Source organism: Onychostoma macrolepis, chromosome 01 (genome assembly GCF_012432095.1).
Source record: "Onychostoma macrolepis isolate SWU-2019 chromosome 01, ASM1243209v1, whole genome shotgun sequence".
NCBI classification, from domain to species: Eukaryota; Metazoa; Chordata; class Actinopteri; order Cypriniformes; family Cyprinidae; genus Onychostoma; species Onychostoma macrolepis.
In genome coordinates, this window is record NC_081155.1 from 33,459,854 (window position 1) to 33,478,143 (window position 18,290).

At 36.3% G+C, this 18,290-nt stretch overlaps 1 protein-coding gene across 11 annotated transcripts in view; it reads right to left on the reverse strand.

Annotated features, from left to right (window-relative positions):
• The window catches only part of limch1a (LIM and calponin homology domains 1a), a 55,052-nt gene that overhangs the window by 14,785 nt on the left and 21,977 nt on the right, over positions 1-18,290 (reverse strand). For 6 of the 11 annotated variants that reach the window (XM_058772711.1, XM_058772734.1, XM_058772727.1 and 3 more), the window contains 12 exons: positions 17,191-17,478; positions 14,577-14,888; positions 8,697-9,089; positions 7,514-7,855; positions 6,755-6,970; positions 5,065-5,094; positions 3,893-4,025; positions 3,655-3,812; positions 3,043-3,138; positions 2,421-2,889; positions 1,557-1,863; positions 93-211 (listed from right to left, as the gene is read on the reverse strand). In XM_058772711.1, coding sequence (XP_058628694.1) covers positions 93-211; positions 1,557-1,863; positions 2,421-2,889; positions 3,043-3,138; positions 3,655-3,812; positions 3,893-4,025; positions 5,065-5,094; positions 6,755-6,970; positions 7,514-7,855; positions 8,697-9,089; positions 14,577-14,888; positions 17,191-17,478 — 2,863 coding nt within the window. The remainder of the gene's footprint in view (positions 1-92; positions 212-1,556; positions 1,864-2,420; positions 2,890-3,042; positions 3,139-3,654; positions 3,813-3,892; positions 4,026-5,064; positions 5,095-6,754; positions 6,971-7,513; positions 7,856-8,696; positions 9,090-14,576; positions 14,889-17,190; positions 17,479-18,290) is intronic. The other 5 variants (XM_058772701.1, XM_058772741.1, XM_058772749.1 and 2 more) reach the window with 5 other exon arrangements.

Genomic DNA, 18,290 nt, shown 5'->3' on the forward strand with positions numbered 1-18,290 from the left:
CAAGGGTCTACCTTTAAGAATCAGCTGATGTATTTGAAAATCATTGAATAAATGTTTTATTAAAGATCGAATGGAGAGAAATCAAGGCCCACCTCCTCGGTGCTGGACGCATCAGTTGGTGGGACGGGGTGTGTCTGAGTGAGTTCTGTCACTATGGTTGTCGTGACAACACAGCTGCGCTTCATCATCGTGTCAGGCACTGGCTGCTTTCCTGATGAAATAGGAAACTATAAGTTAATATAAAATTGATTCCGTCTACCGCTGCTTTAAATGAGTCACATTTGATCATTTTATCTTTGTTTAAAATTTTTATTTTTGCTCAATTAGAATTTGTATGTATTTGCACTTAAGGGTTAAGTTTTTTAACACCTACTCTAATGGATGTCGCTGATGTGAAATGTGGGCAGCTAAGGGTCAATATAAAGTGAATAGCTGCAAAAAATTGAACTACTTTTACTAATTAAAGTGATAGTCCACCTAAAAATGAAAATTATGTCATTATTTACTCACTCTATTGTTATTCCAAACCTGTATGCATGTCTTTGTTCTGTGGAAGATTTTGAAAAATGTTGTGAACCAAACAACATTGTAGCCCATTGACTTCCTTTGGCTGTGTCCGAAAGCTTAGGCTGCTGACTTGTCTCTAAATATCTTCTTTTACGTTCCACAGAAGAAAGAAATGCATAGAGGGTGAGCAAGTGATCACAGATTTTTCATTTTGGAGTGAATTATCCCTTAAATTACCAAAAATTTTCTTTTTATACTGGGGAAGAAGTTTTGATTTTTGAAAGTCACAGTAAATCTATCTATCTATCTACATATACATACATGCATACATACACACAGTACATACAGAATCTGCAAAATGTTACTTATTTATTATTTTACCAAAATAAGAGGGATCTTATTGTTTACTTAGTATTGACCTGAATAAAAGATGTTCAGCGTTTACATATAGTCCACAAGAGAAAATAATTGTTAAATTTATAAAAATGACCCCATTCAAAAGTTAACATTCACTTGATTCTTAATATTGTTTTGTTACCTGAATGATCCACAGCTGTGGGAAAAAACGATCCCCCAAGAGCCGGGGGGGGGTTGAAAACTAAGAATAAGAATAAGAAAAATAAGAAAAATGTACACATCTTCATTCTGTTCAAAAGTTTTCACCCCCCGGCTCTTAATGCATTGTTTTTCCTTCTGGAGCATCAGTGAGCATTTGAACCTTCTGTAATAGTTGCATATGAGTACCTTAGTTGTCCTCAGTGTGAAAAGATGGATCTCAAAATCATACAGTCATTGTTGAAAAATACACAAAAATGCTGGAAAACCAAAAGAATTATAGGACCTTAAGGATTTTTCTTAAGAACAGAAGGCAGTTTAACTGTTCAGGACAAACAAGGGACTCATAAACAACTATCACTAAACAAAAAAACACAGCTGTGGATCATTCAGGTAAAAACACAGTATTTGTATGTGAACTTTTTACTTCAACTGTATATATTCCACAAATATTCTGAATATTAAAACCTATGGCTAATATTATAATTCTCAACCTTCTGGTTCTGACACCGACAGCGTAGTTGAGGTGTCTTCTTTGCTATTCTCTTCCTGAGGACTAAGAGAACACTTTTTTTCCTCCTTTATGACTTCATTCTCCTTGTCAGAAATGGAAGTCTGTAAGTTTTGCTGGTGTTCTGAGGCTTCTAGAACAATGAGCTCCTCATTTTGTTGACTTTGAGTATCTGGCTTTGGAGGTGAGGAAGAGAAGTTGATTTGAGGACACGACATAGAATCTCTATCATCCCTCTCTCTGCTCTCCCGCTGAGTGCTGTCACCATTCACACGTATCAGCCCATCACTCTGTAATAAAAACGAACACCACACATTTATTTAAGCTGATTATTATTACCCAAAAATCATTGTCTCAGGGGGCTTTAAACATGGGTCTGGAGACCGTGGAAAATTTGAGAAAAAATAAATAAAAATCTAATTTCAAATCAAAAAGATTTTAAGAAATGGATGTACATTCACTTAACTCCAAGTAAATTCTTAAAAAAAATGTATTAATTGATTTAACTATTTTGCTTAGTTTTATTTTAATAACTCTGCTTTGGCTTCAGGCATAGTCATTAAATATTAAAAGCCAACTATTTAATTTTGTAAAAAGCATTTTGTATTATAATAGCATGTGGTCTCTCATTCAGTAATAACAGGTCTATAGTTGCCTTTATATTTTTGTAAAATCATCACATAGTAAGATAATCAATTTGGTAAGATCATCACATTAGGAGGTCCAAAAAGTTTTAAAATCTCAGCATCTCTAGCCGTCCTACCCAGTTTTTATATGCAGAGACTTTTTTTGCCATTGTTAGATTAAGCTGTTCTAGAGATTATAGTCCTGGGAAAGATATTCTTGCCTTCACTGATTTGCGGAGGCCTTGGCTGAATTTGGGCTGGCTGTAGGGTTTTGGGGTGATCAGGGGTACAGGCTTTGATGGAGCCGGAGGAACTCGTGTGGGTGCTGGCAGGACTTCTGGAGCTTTGGTGGTCTCAGAAGGTGATGGTTCAGGGGCTTTGGGCTGTGCCGGTGCCTGTTTTTGCGCAGTCTTCTGGTCTATATGGACACTGTGGTGTGTTTGGGTAGTTTGTTCAGGCTCTGGGATCTCTGCTTCTACTAAGGTGGTGCACGTCAGCTTCTTCTCAGGTTGATGAAGAGGTGACGTGTGCATTGGTGGAGCAGCAGAAGGGAGTTTGGGGAGCTGGAGTTTCTCCAGTATGGCATCGCTGATGGTGAAACGGAGAGCATAGCGTTGAAGCACAGCTGCTTTCTCTTCTGCGGTGGAGGCCTTACAGTATTGTTCATGTAGCTCCTGTTCCCTACGTTCTCTGAAAGAGAAATAGTGAGATCAATAGAATGTCAATTACATATTAGAATGATAATTAATTAATTAATATATATTCATGATAAATATTCAAATATAATAAAAGTTTTTGGGGGACTAACACTGCATTATCAAAAATTATCTCATAATTACTGACCTTGACATACAGTCATAAGGGTTTGCAGGTGGTTGGTCACACTTCATAAGTTTTATTAAGTGGACAAAAGTTTTCAAATATTGTTTTTCTTTTTCTCTAAGAAATAACAAAAGATTATTACTACTTACATTACTGAAGATTTTTAATGCTTTTAAAAGAAGTCTCTGTTGCTCATTAAGTATTATTAATCAAAAATTTTGCAATTCAAAATAACTGTTTTCTATTAAAATATAATGTATTCCTAATATGCAAAGCTGAAATTTCAGCAGCCATTATTCTGGTCTTCAGTATTACATGATCCTTCAGAAATCATTTTAATATGCTGATTTGGAGAAAGATTATTTTTTTCATTATATCATCACGACTATTGACCTGACATTTTTAAAATTCTTCATCTAAATTAATTTTAATCCAAAAATTAAAAGCATACTCATCACAGACGGTGTATTTTAGTCAAGCCTAGTGACCCTAAGCCTAGATCAATTCTAAAAGGCAGTTCCACTAAAAAGCAGTCCATTTTGCACTCTGTATTTCAATGCCAATACTTCATATTCACCAAACCCCACAATCTGCTACATCAGGAGGGTATAGAGATTTCAGTTTGTGTCTCACTTCTCCTCTACGATTTCTTTGTATGTCTTGATGCTCTTCCTGCGATGGCCAGATCCTCCATCCGCTGTCATTAGCTTCTCCATCATCTTCCTCTCTTCTTCCTTTTTGATCAAATCTTGAGATGCACTTCGCCTCCGATTTTTCCAGCGAGCCAAGTCCTACACACAGAAGCCAGAGAATGTACACACTTATGCGTGTGAGCTCATTAAACGTGCTTGTGTGGGTTTGTATGACTCACGTCCTGCCACTGATCCTCCTCCTCTTTGAGTTTGTTGTACTGGTTGTGTAGGTGCTCATGTCGTGATTGGCTGTGTGGACGAAGGCAGGCCATCTCATCCTCTTCATCACGCATGTCAATCAAACTCATACTCCTTTGAATAACAAACAAAAATAGACATGTTTACAAGTGCTGTAACGCTTTTAGCTGAAGAAGGAAAGGTGCAATCAATGCCAGATCGAAAATAACAACACATCTCTTCCTCTGAGACCTGAAGGCACGAAAATAGAAAATTCTTGATAAATTTTTATATATATATATATATAAAATAAAATGACAGTATGATGTTAAAGAGGAATGACATGGTTAAATGGACGAAATGTTAGTGCAAGAGCAACACATGGTTATTAGGACCATGAACAATACAAACAGAACAACTACAAGAAAAAGTAAAGTAAAATGTACATTTGTACATTGACAACATAATTTCTAATTGCTCAAGAAACTCTCATGTTGTTCAAAACCCATATTATCATAATGTCACCATATAAAATTTTAGTTATTTAACAACAAATCAGCTGACTTCATTAAATATAAAATATGTGCACACGAGTCATATTTACATCTTTTAGAAGCTTGTAAACTCCAATTTATTATAAATGCATGGAAAAGAAAAGAGAGAGTAGCACATTCATGTTTTTCTCCCTCACATAGTCATATGTGACCCTGGACCACAAAACCAGTCATATGGTTCAATTGAAACTGATATTTATTTATTTATTTTCAGAGATTTGACCCATAAAATGTATTTTTGGCTATTGCTACAGATATACCCGTGCTACTTCAGACTGGTTTTGTGGTCCAGGGTCACATATAGATTTAGAACGACATGGAGTAAATGAATGAATTTTCTTTTTTCTTTGCTGAATATTCCTTTAATACAGGGAGCTGAAGTATCCACCACAGCAAACCATGAGAAAGATTCAAACATATGTTATTACATGCATGTGTAGGGGCAGGCTTGACTTTTGAATATGCATGCACAAAGTTCAAGAGAGAGTATGTCAGTTTAGAAGATGGTTGTATCTGCACGTGAACAGAGACACTGCCGAATGCTTGTGTTTACAGTACATGCAACTGCTCAGTTCTGCAGCAACAGTAAGAAATACAGAGAGAAAGGAAAAGAAACTTACTCTGTGTCAGAAACACTAGTAGCTCTGAATCTAGAACATTAATGGATAAAAAACAATGTAAATAAAGTTAAGCTTTAAAGAACAAAATGGTTCAACATAATAAAACACTAATTACAGACCTTTTTTGTTGTTGTTTAAATGTCTATTTTGTATTAGGTCTACCCCTCAAAATAAAAGGTTGCCTCACTATTTTACATATATATATATATATATATATATATATATATATATATATATATATATATATATATATATATATATATATATATATATATATATATATATATATATATATATATATATATATATATATATACACATATATACACACACACACGACATTGTCTTAATGTACTTTCCTAATCTGATTTCACAAAACATGTCAGTAAAATGAGTTCTCAACAGAATTTCATATTGACTTTAAAGGTGCTGTAAGTGATGTTAGCCATTTTACTAACTCCCCCCTGAGGTCAGTCACTGCATTAAACCACCTGCTCTATCCAAAATCCCGCCCTCTAATGACACGTATAAGCAAAGCTAAACTCTTAAAAAAAAAAAAAAAAAGAGCCTGCTTTTCACTAATAAATCCCTTACAGCACCTTTAAAGGGTTAGTTCACCCAAAAATGAAAATGACCCTGTTTTACTCACACTCGAAGCATCCTATAGGTGTATATGACTTTCTTCTTACAGACGAATCCAATTGGAGTTATGTTGAAAAATTGTCCTGGTCCCTTCAAGCCTTACAATGGGGTAAATGCACGGGTGTTTGTTGCCAACAGTTCAGAAGTAATAAAATGTTAGTTCAGTTCCGTAATAAAACGTCCCTCACACAGCTCTTGGAGGTGAATAAAGGCCTCCTCTAGCGAATCCATGCATTTTTGTAAGATAAATATCCATATTGCAAACATAATACATTTTTTCTCACTTCCGCTGACTGAAGCCGTTCTGGCGGATGATGTAGGACGTAGGCGTCTTGCACGCGCCTCTGAGATATGCAGGAGCAAAGGAAACACTTTAGCAAAGGAAACACTTTAGCAAAGGAAAACCAGTCTCCTCTTGGCTTATATCAAAATCCTCCAACATTTTTCTTTACAAATCCTCGTTTTGTGCTTCTAATTAGTGACCGGCGTTTTGTTTTGTTCTCCGCGTTCGTCACTAATCACGCAACGTTGAGGTCCTACGTCTTCTGCCTGGACGGCTTCCGTGTACAACAGTCAGCGGAAGTGAGAAAAAAAGTGTTAATTACACATGAAATATAGATATTTATCTTACAAAAACGCATGGATTCGCTACAGGAGGCCTTTATTCACCCCCCGTTTTTATTACGGAACTGAACTAACATTGTATTACTTCTGAACTGTTGACAAAAAGCACCCGCTTACCCCATTGTAAGGCATGGAGGGGCCAGGACAATTTTTTATAACTCCGACTGGATTCGTCTGAAAGAAGAAAGTCATATACAACTAGGATGCTTCGGGGGTGAGTAAAACACAGGCTAATTTAAATTTTTGGGTGAACTAACCCTTTAAGGATAGCCATTTCACCAATGAGCAAAGTAAAGTGAAACAGTGATAAAACGCAGAGACACGGGCATGGGACACAATCTCTTTCCATGCAGAAATACAAAAATACATTTCAATCAGAGCTGTTTTCAAAAGTAGTTAATTGGTCCTGAAAGTGCTTTCTCACATTGGGGGGAGATCATCGTCTTCCTGCCAAAGGGGCCGACGTGGGGGTTGGTGAGGTCTGGGGGAGGGGCTTTTGGTAATAGTCTCATCTTTAATAAGACTTTCATGTCCCACCTCACCCACAGAGCCCGCCTCCTGCCTGTCCATCATCTGAGGGCACTTCCTAGGCGTGTCCTCAGCATCTCTTGGGGGCGGGGCCACAGAGCTAAGGGTGAAGCTGAGAAATTTGCCATGGTTACTAAAGCAAGGCAGTGCTGTGAAAGGGAGGCTGAGGCTCTTGAGGCTCTGTTCTCTGACAACAAAACACAAATCGCCAGAGAGAACAGAGAAAACAAGTGCAAAGAACAGAGTGAACAAAAATTAAAGGGTTGTCAACTAGGTATTGTTTTGACGACTGAATTATATACACGTAGACAAATATATATTATATTATATTATATAATATATATATATATATATATATATATATATATATATATATATACACATACACACAAAGATTAGAAACAAAGAGAATAATTCAGTTTTGTGAAGAAACTCCAAGCCAGTCAAATATATTAGTAAACAGACAATAGCCACCAAAAATCACTGATGCACAAGACATTCATCTCTTCTCTGAACTCTGAAAATCAACTGCACACAACAAGCTCAAATCCACATCTAAAAAATGTATTAACACCAATTTAAACAATCTCCTTTTGCAAAGACACCACAAAAGAAGCATTCACAGGCAAATGCTTAATTTCCAAAGGGTCCTAACCTGTCCAGAGATGGGGCTGTCTCTTGCTCTCTTGGCTTGAGGTATGACTGCGATCCACTGAAAGGAGTGATTTTATGTTTAACAGCACCAGGTTTGGGCAGAAAAGCATTAAAAGCCTGTCCTGCACTTGGTTGGTAAGATCCAGTCCTTCGTGCCAGCATGTCATCCTTCTCAAAACCTGGCAGTTGATCGTCATCCCCACATTCATCATCATCATCATCATCATCGTAACCGCCTGAGCGATTGGTGTTAGTTGCAGACGAACGCACAATGTCGGGGCTCTTTTCTGTGACTACAGCAACTGGAACAGGTGTCTTTGTTACTTGTTCGACTGGTTCATTTCTGTCAAAACAGCATATGCTGATAACTAACTTGGAAAATGAAACTCAGTTTGACATAACGCAACACTCTCCAAGGCAAAACTTAATGCAAGCAGGTTAAATGCACACCTACAAACACTTTCCTAAGAACAAAAATTAAACTGTTCTGTGAGATGTTTTGAGTGATTTTTAGCTCATTGCTGTGGTATTCTGGGTGTTTGCTATTGCAAATTGGCTTCTAAGGAATTCTGGAAGATTGCTTATTGGTCGAAGCATTTTGGTTTCTAGATATCTAGATAGACTCTGTGTCTCTTTCAGTGTAAATCTATGTTTTTCCCCCAATATATTGTCTGCCAGGCAAAAAATTAGTGATGCACTTTACAGTATCAGTACTATCAGTAATCGGCGAACATTGGAATTGTATTATTTATCAGTATTGGTCAATACTGGATATTTAATTTGCTGATTATTTATATTTAAATAATTTATATTTATATTATTTCTACAACCCATAAATAATTTAGATATTTAAATAATTACTTCTATATTTATATTTTGATTACCTTTGCTGTGATGTAATACTTAGTTATTCTTTAAAAACATGAACAATTTAACGAAGTTTAATCTTTAGCAAATCACTCATCAGCAAGGTATCATGATGTCTTTTGTCCAAATAGTGCAGTAACTCCCTAACCAAGTATGAGACAAGCTAAAAGTCATGCTTTCCTTAGACAACACTACTAAAATATAAATATTGTGCTCAAAAGGAAAGAGTATTTTCCACCACGGCACAAAGCATGTTAGACTCATGCATTATCAACAATGAGAAGTTTGAGACTGCCAGTTAGTCTTTCTTGTCCCACCTCTGTCCAATCTTGGTTCTCTTTGTCTTTATGCTTCTTTCAAGGTATTGGAGATCTCTTTCTCCACTTGTTCCTTTCTGGGCTAATGAAGCTGCTGTAGCACCCTCTCTCTTGGAACGCGGCTGCGGGAGGAATCTGTTATATGAAGTCCCGCTTCCTGGCTTCTGAAATGCTCCTGTTCTACGAGCTAGCATGTCATCCTTTTCTATATCTGGTTGCCTCTCTTCTTCTTCGTCCTCTTCATCATCCTCCATCTCATTCTTTGCTTTCTCAGCCAGTTCCTCCTCCAGCACTCTGCGCTCGGTGGAGGTCAAAGGCCTTTTAAGGTCAAACATAACAGGGTTCGGAGGTTCAGGGGGCATGATGGGAGGAGGCTCAGGGTTTGCATCTCCACTGAGTAAGTTAGTTCATAATGTACGAGGTGTGGAAGGAAAGAGAGAAACAATGAGTCAGACAGAAATGAAAAAATGAGGGGGGAGGACAGAGAGATACAGGCAATGCAAGATGCAGTCCAGTGGGAACCAAAGCAACTGCATTGCAGTTACTCAAAACTACAGAAACACACTTTATTACTCCCTTACACAAGCACAAACACATATTTCATCTTTTTCCCCCGTTTCTTCAGACTCTGAAATTTCAGTCCACACCACCACTGTGGCATTCACAGCTAATTTCTCTCCTAAACAGACCAAAAACATTCATTTTTCACACAATTTGTGGATGCTACAGTTGTTAGCATCATGCTAACAGCCTCACTGCAAGCCATTCACAGCTAATTTCCCTCCTAAATAGCCCAAACAAGAGCAGATTCAAGTATCATTCATGAGTGCTATGTTGCTAGCATCATGATAAACACCTTACTCTAAGTAAGTTAGATTCACAGCTAATCCTAAACAGGCCAAAAAAAGCGCAGTTTTAGCATCATTCAGGGGTGCTACAGTTGTTAGCATCATGCTAACAGCCTCAATTATAAGCCCTCCTAGCCAAAATAATAACAGTTTCAAGCATCATTCATTCAGTGGTGCTACAGTCGCTTGCATCATGCTAACATTCTCTCAAGGCATGAGTCCTCCTTCATAAACCCCAGTGAGATGAAATCAACATGCCCTGTAAATGCAGCATCACTGCTAAGATCACTACACACAAACTCCAACACACATGAGGGTGAGCCTCTGCATGTATGTTCAGATCATTTGATACTGGTTTCTGAAAGCAGGCGGTCCTTAACAAGCAATTGTGTGTCGATATACTTCACATCACAGGACCAAATATTACTGCTTGATTCTAAGAAGACAATGGTGTCTAAAAGGGTCATTTTGTGAAGTAAATGAAATAAAATAGAAACTAATGGTATGTTCATTGCTGTGCCATTTCTACTGTAATTACTAGATGTTATTCACGTCCTCGGACTTAGAATTGCTTCTCCATGTCTATAAATGGCTAAATGAATGTGTGTAATCAATATACAAAACTGCAATACAAGAAGTCATTATGCAAATGCTTCAGTAATAATACACTTATAGTTCAGCAGCACATTAGATTTATTCAACTCTGTGCTAGCAACATCAAATTGTGTCTTTCGTTAATTTGTAGTTTTTTCTTGTATCATGACATTAACAAATAATCAATTATAGGAACTGCTATTTTTGTAGACTAACTGAATATTAAGAGCTTAACTACATTTTACAGCTGAAGCCGCTGCCATTTTGAGTGTTTTTTTATGACGTTGTGGCAGTCAGGTGGTACGAGTCAGAGCTCTCAAAAAGTTGAAAGTTTAGAAAGTTGTAATTATGAGGTCTAAGAGGACATGAACGTATGGAAGCAGAATAATGACAATAGTTTTTGAAACAAAGCATGCTGAATTCCACAAATCGAAAAAAAGATGCATTGCAATTAACAGTATTTGCATTGTAATGCCTTGTATTTCCAGGGCTTGCATTTTTAGGTCCTGAAATTTAACATAGGTGTTTATTTAAGCTGTGAATATTTCAATTCAAAATATTTCACACACATTTTCATAATTAAAAATTCAATAATTCATATTCACCTTCCAGAATTCACTTCCAAAATATTCAATCTGTTTAAAAATACGATGTATAATATTCGACAGGCAAATTTCAGTCATTTTATTTCACTTTCCAAATACGCTGCCGCAAATTTAGTGGTTAAAATTCGGCAGAAAATTCAGCTTTGCACATCCGGGAACCGCAGGAATAGCAGTAGAGCACCGATGCATGATCTCCAGCTGATGTCAGCCGCTCACCAGCAGGTGGAGCAAGCCGCTGTTGATGAAGCAGGCCATATGTGGATCAAGTCACTCATTTACAAAAACTGATTTGCAGAAATGGAGCTAGCGCTAGAAGTTTTGATTATCGGGGCCAGTATAAACATGTAGAAATGCTGATTGTGTGTATGTTTAATTCAACCTTTTTCGCTGTTTCCCGTAGCATACACGCAAGCAGCTTTCTCTACCACAAAGGAGATTATAATGCTCTTTTACCCAACGCTGAAGTACAGAACTAACATTACATCTGAGGAAGACATATATTGCTTTCGGTTGCTTATTTCTATAACTCTGTATCATGGTTTGTGTGACGCGGTTCTGTAATACTGGGGTTTCCCTCATACGTCACACTCCAGGATTCCCCAACGGACGCATGCACCTCAGTGAACTAATACAGTGATATAAGACCTCAGATCTCAGAATATACTTTATTGATGATTATGCGAACTATATACAGGCATGCAAATGAGGTCGGAAGAAAGCAACGCGCTGCATTTTCGTTGCTTTCCCTTACCACTGATCTACAGTCGACAGTCCTACAAAGATATCAATACCACGATTAGTTTTAACAGTAAGCAACCACTTTATATCAACATAAAAAAGGAGTTCAAAACCGCCTAGGTATATTTGTGCAGCAAATGTAAACCTGAGAAAGCATTGTCACGCTATCGCACCCAAGGTGCCGTCTGACAATTCCACCGACTGGGTTAAAACGTCCAATGTATTTAAATTAAAATGACTTTTAACATTTAAAATAACACAGTCAAATTGTAAAGCTTGTATTGCTCATAGTGATTTACTACAGATGAGATTTTGCCAATATATATACTGTATGTACAGTACACAATTATTTACATATAAAAGATCCCTGGTAAGGTTTTTTTCATGTTCCAATGGTTGTAGTACATTTCTAGATACAAAACAACTGTGTGATCGTTATTATTGATGTTGGTAATTGTTGGTAAAAAAACTACAGTAATTCACCAAAAGGGTTTTTCATGTTCCACAGGTTGTAGTACGTTGTGAAATTTTGCCAATATCTCCCCTATTGTATGTACAATTCAATTTTTTCATTTTTAAAACATAAACAAAAAATCTGTAAGACCTCAAAAGGAATTGTTCATTTTCCAAAGGTTGTAGTATAAAATATTGGTGCACTTTTTGTACATTAAGGGAGGTATTAGCAAAATTTCACCTATAGTAAGTGAGTCTAGTCACTAGGAATGTACTATAACTTTTGGAACACGAAAAAATCTTTATGGGAAATGTTTAACGTGCAGTTTTGCGCGTTCCGTAACTTGTGTTCATATCTGCATCTGTTTGGATCATCAGTAAGATCTGAGTTTGGTCTTTTAATAGGCTTGTTTGAGATGAGCAAAATCTGCAGAACCGATCACCGGTGATCACTGCGAGATGCATGCCGGTTAGAAAAGAGTTTTTTTTATTTAAATTTTTTTTTTTAAACATATAACATTCACAGTCAAAGCAATAAAATACATACACAACCAGAATACAAAACAGTAAATACCTCGATAATAGCAATAACAAAAAATAAATATAAAGAGAAATTCAAAAAAATGTCGTGCACACCGCCACGCGAAATGAGGTCGGGCTCACCTAAAGCCAACTTCTGCTAACACCGCGATGACGTCATATTTGGCGCGTGCACCCAAGAGAACTTGCGGACATGTCGAGTATAAACCAGGCTTTATGCGATATCCGCCTTTGATTTCGTATAGTCTATCTGTTCCACTTCGAGAGGTCAGAACTGTCCATCTTGACTGCGCTTATTTCACTCCTCCCCTCACTGCAGACGCCTACTCTCCCTACATTTGAGGCGAGGCGCATCTCAAACAAGTCTAATAGCTGTTATTGTGTTAGTGCACTACTGAGCCACATAATGTGTTTTCTTTAACCGATTTCTGAGGGAAACAGCGTGAAACCTTGCGCGTTCGTTCATATTCTACATCTGCTTAACTGTCCATTTAGTTCGCATAATCATCAATAAAGTATATTCTGAGATCTGAGGTCTTATATCACTGTATTAGTTCACTGAGGCGCGTTACGCGTCGTTGGGGAATCCTGGAGTGTGACCTATGAGGGGAACCCCAGTATTACAGCACAGCATCTCACAAGCCATGATACAGAGTTACAGCAACTAAACAACCGTAAGCAATATATGTCTTCCTTAGATGTAATGTTAGTTCTGTACTTCAGCGTTGGGTAAAAGAGCATTATAATCTCCTTTGTGGTAGAGAAAGCTGCTTATATGTTGGCTACGGGAAATAGCGAAAATGTTGAATTAAACATATACACAATCAGCGTTTCCACATGTTTATACTGGCCCCGATAATCAAAACTTCTAGCTCTAGCTCCATTTCTGCAAATCAGTTTTTGTAAATGAGTGACTTGATCCACATATGGCCTGCTTCATCAACAGCGGCTTGCTCCACCTGCTGGTGAGCGGCTGACATCAGCTGGAGATCATGCATTGGTGCTCTACTGCTATTCCTGCGGTTCCCGGATGTGCAAAGCTGAATTTTCTGCCGAATTTTAACCACTAAATTTGTAGCAGCAAATTTGGAAAGTGAAATAAAATGACTGAAATTTGCCTGTCGAATATTATACATCGTATTTTTAAACAGATTGAATATTTTGGAAGTGAATTCTGGAAGGTGAATATGAATTATTGAATTTTTAATTATGAAAATGTGTGTGAAATATTTAGAATTGAAATATTCACAGCTTAAATAAACAACTATGTTAAATTTCAGGACCTAAAAATGCAAGCCCTGGAAATACAAGGCATTAAAATGCAAGCACTGTTAATTGCAATGCATCTTTTTTTTCGATTTGTGAAATTCAGCATGCTTTGTTTCAAAAACTATTGTCATTATTCTGCTTCCATATGAACGCTTTTTTTTCCAAGTTGGAATCTCATAATTTCGGTAATTCCAACATGGCATGAATGCAACTAAGATGAAAAATTATATCAGTCTATTTGGAATACACTAAACAATAAGCAAATTTATATCTTAGAAGTTATTTCGCTTTTATTTTAAACTTTCTCTTAACTTTTCATTTTATATTTTTATATAATTTATTTATAAATATAAATGTGAATATATACACACAGATTTATTTGATCTTTTTCTAATATAAAAATATAATTCTATATACTTAATTTTTTATATTTCTATATTATTATATATTTGATCCTCATCCTCACAACACTTACACAGAAGACTTAAAGGGACAGTTAATTATAACTGGTTGGAAAGACAGTAGAAAATAGTCATCAGAAACTATATTATGACCGATTCAGTTGCAATATATATTAAGCATTACTTATAAATACATATATTACTATATTATGTAATAATATATATTATTAGATACGATACTATACTATACTATACTATACTATATATATTACTGTACTGTAGTACACTATATACTATATTATGTTTTAGGTGTACAGCAGCCTCTTGACTAATATTATCAATGACCCTCAAAGAAAAATGTGTGCGCGTTTTGGTCAGTTGTGCCTGAATGTGCATGTATTTATGCATCTATCCTTCTCTTTCTCTCCCTACCTGCCCACCGCTCTCTTTGTCAGTATGGCGCCCAGCCCTATGGTGGGCACAGCAACAGGAGCCATCGAGAGGAGATATCGAAGCTTCTCTGCCTCGTCCCCCTGTCCCTCTCCCCCTTCCTCATTCTCCTCCTCTTTCCAGGAAGTACTCTCCATCTCTGTCACACCCCCAAATGTCACAAAACGCCGCCGTTCACCGGAGGAACGTTCTCGGCAACTGGCCAGGTCGTTCTTGGCAACCTTCATCTTGGAGGAAACAGAGAGGCAGCCTTTCTCAAGACACGTCTGACACAGAGGGACAATAGGGTCATCGCTGTTCACACGCACACACATATATGACACGTGAGTAAACAAGAAAAAGAGAGAAGAATTAGAGGAGCGAGGGAAAGAAATAGTGAAAACTAAAATATACTAATGCAGAAAGTCCACGTCAGTCAAATCAGTGGATTGTCTGGACGGGAATTTGTGTGATATCCAAATAAACCCACTGACGCTGATGCAAGCATGGCCTTTTGAAACATACAAAAGGGAAATTATTAAAGGAATGACACACAGCTTTGGCTCTTCTACAACAGTTTAGTATGTCGTCTAACACTCACATGCTCCCCTCCCTCATTCTCTGTGAGCATCTCTTGGTTTCAATAGTTGCCTTGGTGACGTCTGTTTGCTAGCGAGGGGCTTCCCTCTGCTAACAGAATTTAGTCTCACAAAGGCCCACTTTAACAAACATCTCCACAACAGCGCAACAAGACAGAGCCCTATTACGTAGCACTCAAGCCAATGACAGACCAAGCTTCTTGGCTGTAAGCCTTGACTGATTTAAATATATTTTAGGCTCACACTGTGTCTTAACCAGGCGTAATACTTTATCAGCAACAAGTCATTTGTCTGTCTAGACTGTCAGCAAAATACAGTGTGATGGCGCACAATCACAGCCAATCAAAACATATTTAAAGAACACACACCCTTCTTAAAATATAAAAGCAGCCATATATTTCAAATGCAGACTTATTAGCTGCATGAATGTGTGAAATTAGCTGTTGGGACAAAGACAAAAAGGGGGTTTCAAGCATTAAAAAATAAAATTGTAATACAGCTTTAAATTTAGTTTTCCCCCCATATATCAGAATATATATTATTTAATTTTATGTTTTTCTGAGCAAAAAATATTGACTATCATACATTATTTACCATGATTTACAGAAGACACCCACTAAAATGTCATTAAGTGTAATAATATTTATATACCAATAAATTAAGCATATTTTAAACAAGAATCATTTGATGACAAATTAAAAGACAAATATATTTTTTTGACTTGGTATTTTATATTTTTATTAAAAAAATGTAATGGTAAAATCAAAGCCCGGACCATTACGCTGAAAAACATTTTTACACTTTGGAACATTATTTCGCCAATATTCTGACATTTTATTTTCACAAAAGTTATTTTAAATACGAAAGTAGACACATTACTTGCATTTAACATGTTATTTAAATATTTAAAATGACTTTTGTAAATTGGAGAGGTCTCGTTTTTGATCCTATTATAAGTTTGCTATATTAAAAGAAATTATATAATATAAATTATACGGAAGTGTGCTATATACTGTAAGATAGCACTACTGGATTTTATTTGACATTGTCCTAAAAGGCACAATAAATTATAAAAATATTTACTGTTATAATAGTTCATAGTATGTAACAGTTAACACATTATCTTTTTTATACCAAATATCCCAATATAATTTGAATTTACAGTACCATTCCAAAAGTTTGGGATTGCTATGATTTTTAATTTGTAAGCCTCTTATCCTCACCAACGCTGCATTTATTTGATAAAAAAACAAAAAAAATAACAATAAAACAGGGGTACTGTGAAATATTTTAGCACAATTTAAATTAACTGTTTAATACTTTAATATTTTTTAAATGTAATTTATTTCTGTGATGGCAAAGCTGAATTTTCAGCAGCCATTACTCCATACTTCAGTGTCACATGATCCTTCAGAAATCATTCTAATATGTTGACTTGGTGCACAAGGAACATTTCTTATCAATGTTAAAAAGAGTTTTGATAGTTGTTTAATAGTTTTGTGGAATATGGGATTTTTGATGAATACAAATTTAAGAAGAACAAATAATTCCTCATTTGATATATATATATATATATATATATATATTTATTTAATTTTTTTAAATCTTACTGACCCCAAACTTTTGAACGGTAATTTTTTTTTTAACAAAATCAAAGCATTTTGCTCTTACAACTATTGAGCAAGCTAAGAATGGTACAGCTAAGAGTGGACCACTCAGTGGGAAAAATGTATAGAATTTACATGGAAAAGATTCTATTGTATGTTGCTTTATTGTACCATATCTGGTTAGGACACCGTATTAGACACAAACTGGAAAAAAAATTAAATAATAATAAGGTTATTTTCTTCTAGAAACTGGAGCTGTATCTTCTGCTTAATGTGTAAAAAACACAGAAAACATAAAATTTGTGTAATAAGCTCAAAGTTTCAGCAGTGTGAAACTTCTAAAATGTCTTGAAGTGTGTTGAGGAGTCATGCTATGTCAGGGGTCAAAGGTAAAGGTTACAAGTCAGGCACCTGCTCTCTGTATTCATCTTGAGCCTTTGCCATTTCTCCAGGTCTGACTGAGTCATGGTTGTTTGAGCCAATGACTGCCGGGGGTCCCTCTGTGGGACAGGCCCACTTTGGCCCCGCCTTCTGGCCAGGTCATCTGTCTTTACATTAGGCATCACCACCCTTGCCCCCTTCTCTCTGTCTGTTCCCTCCTCCTTCTCCTGCTCACTCTCACTGTCTTTCTCAGGGGTCAGGAAGGGGTTGTCCTTGCGAGTTATGATAGACACTTCAGCAGGAGTGGAGTCAGACTCACTGTAGATCAGTATAAAGGATACACTGAGCTAAGCAGGTGGAATGGCTTTTTGCCATACATGCAAATAACAAATGAATTTAAACATATGGTTTAAATATTTAATTATTTAAAATGTAAATATTAAAAGGTTACTTCACCCAAAAATTCTGTGATTAATTACTCACCCTCATGCCGTTCCAAACCTGTAAGACCTTCGTTTATCTTCGGAACACAAATTAAGATATCTTTGATGAAATCCAAGAGCTTTCTGACCCTGCATAGACAGCAATGCAACTGAAATGTTCCCAGACCCAGAAACGTAGTAAGGACATCAGTCAAATAGTCCATGTGACATCAGAGGTTCAACCATAATTTTACGAAGCTACAAGAATACTTTTTGTGCGCAAAGAAAACAAAAGTAATGACTTTATTCAACAATAAGATTATTCAACAATTTATTCTTCTCCTCCAAGTAACTGTCTTCCCCCGTTATCAAGAGTTAACATGCTCTCTATGGAGGGTCAGAAAGCTCTTGGATTTCATAAAAAAATATTTTTATTTGTGCTCCAGAGAAGAACGAAGGTCTTACGGGTTTGGAAAGACATGGCGAGTCTTTGTGAGTAATTAATGACATAATTTACTTTTTTTGTAAATTAACCCTTAAATATTGATATTTAAAAAAAATTCAAATATTAATATTTAAAGAATATTAGAAATATTTTTTTCAACCTTGAAACTGTATTTTGCTTTTTTTTTTTATTATTATTTATTTTTACAAATTATTTATTTTTAGTAGTTTTTCTTCCATAGTTTCAGTCACTTCCAGGATCAC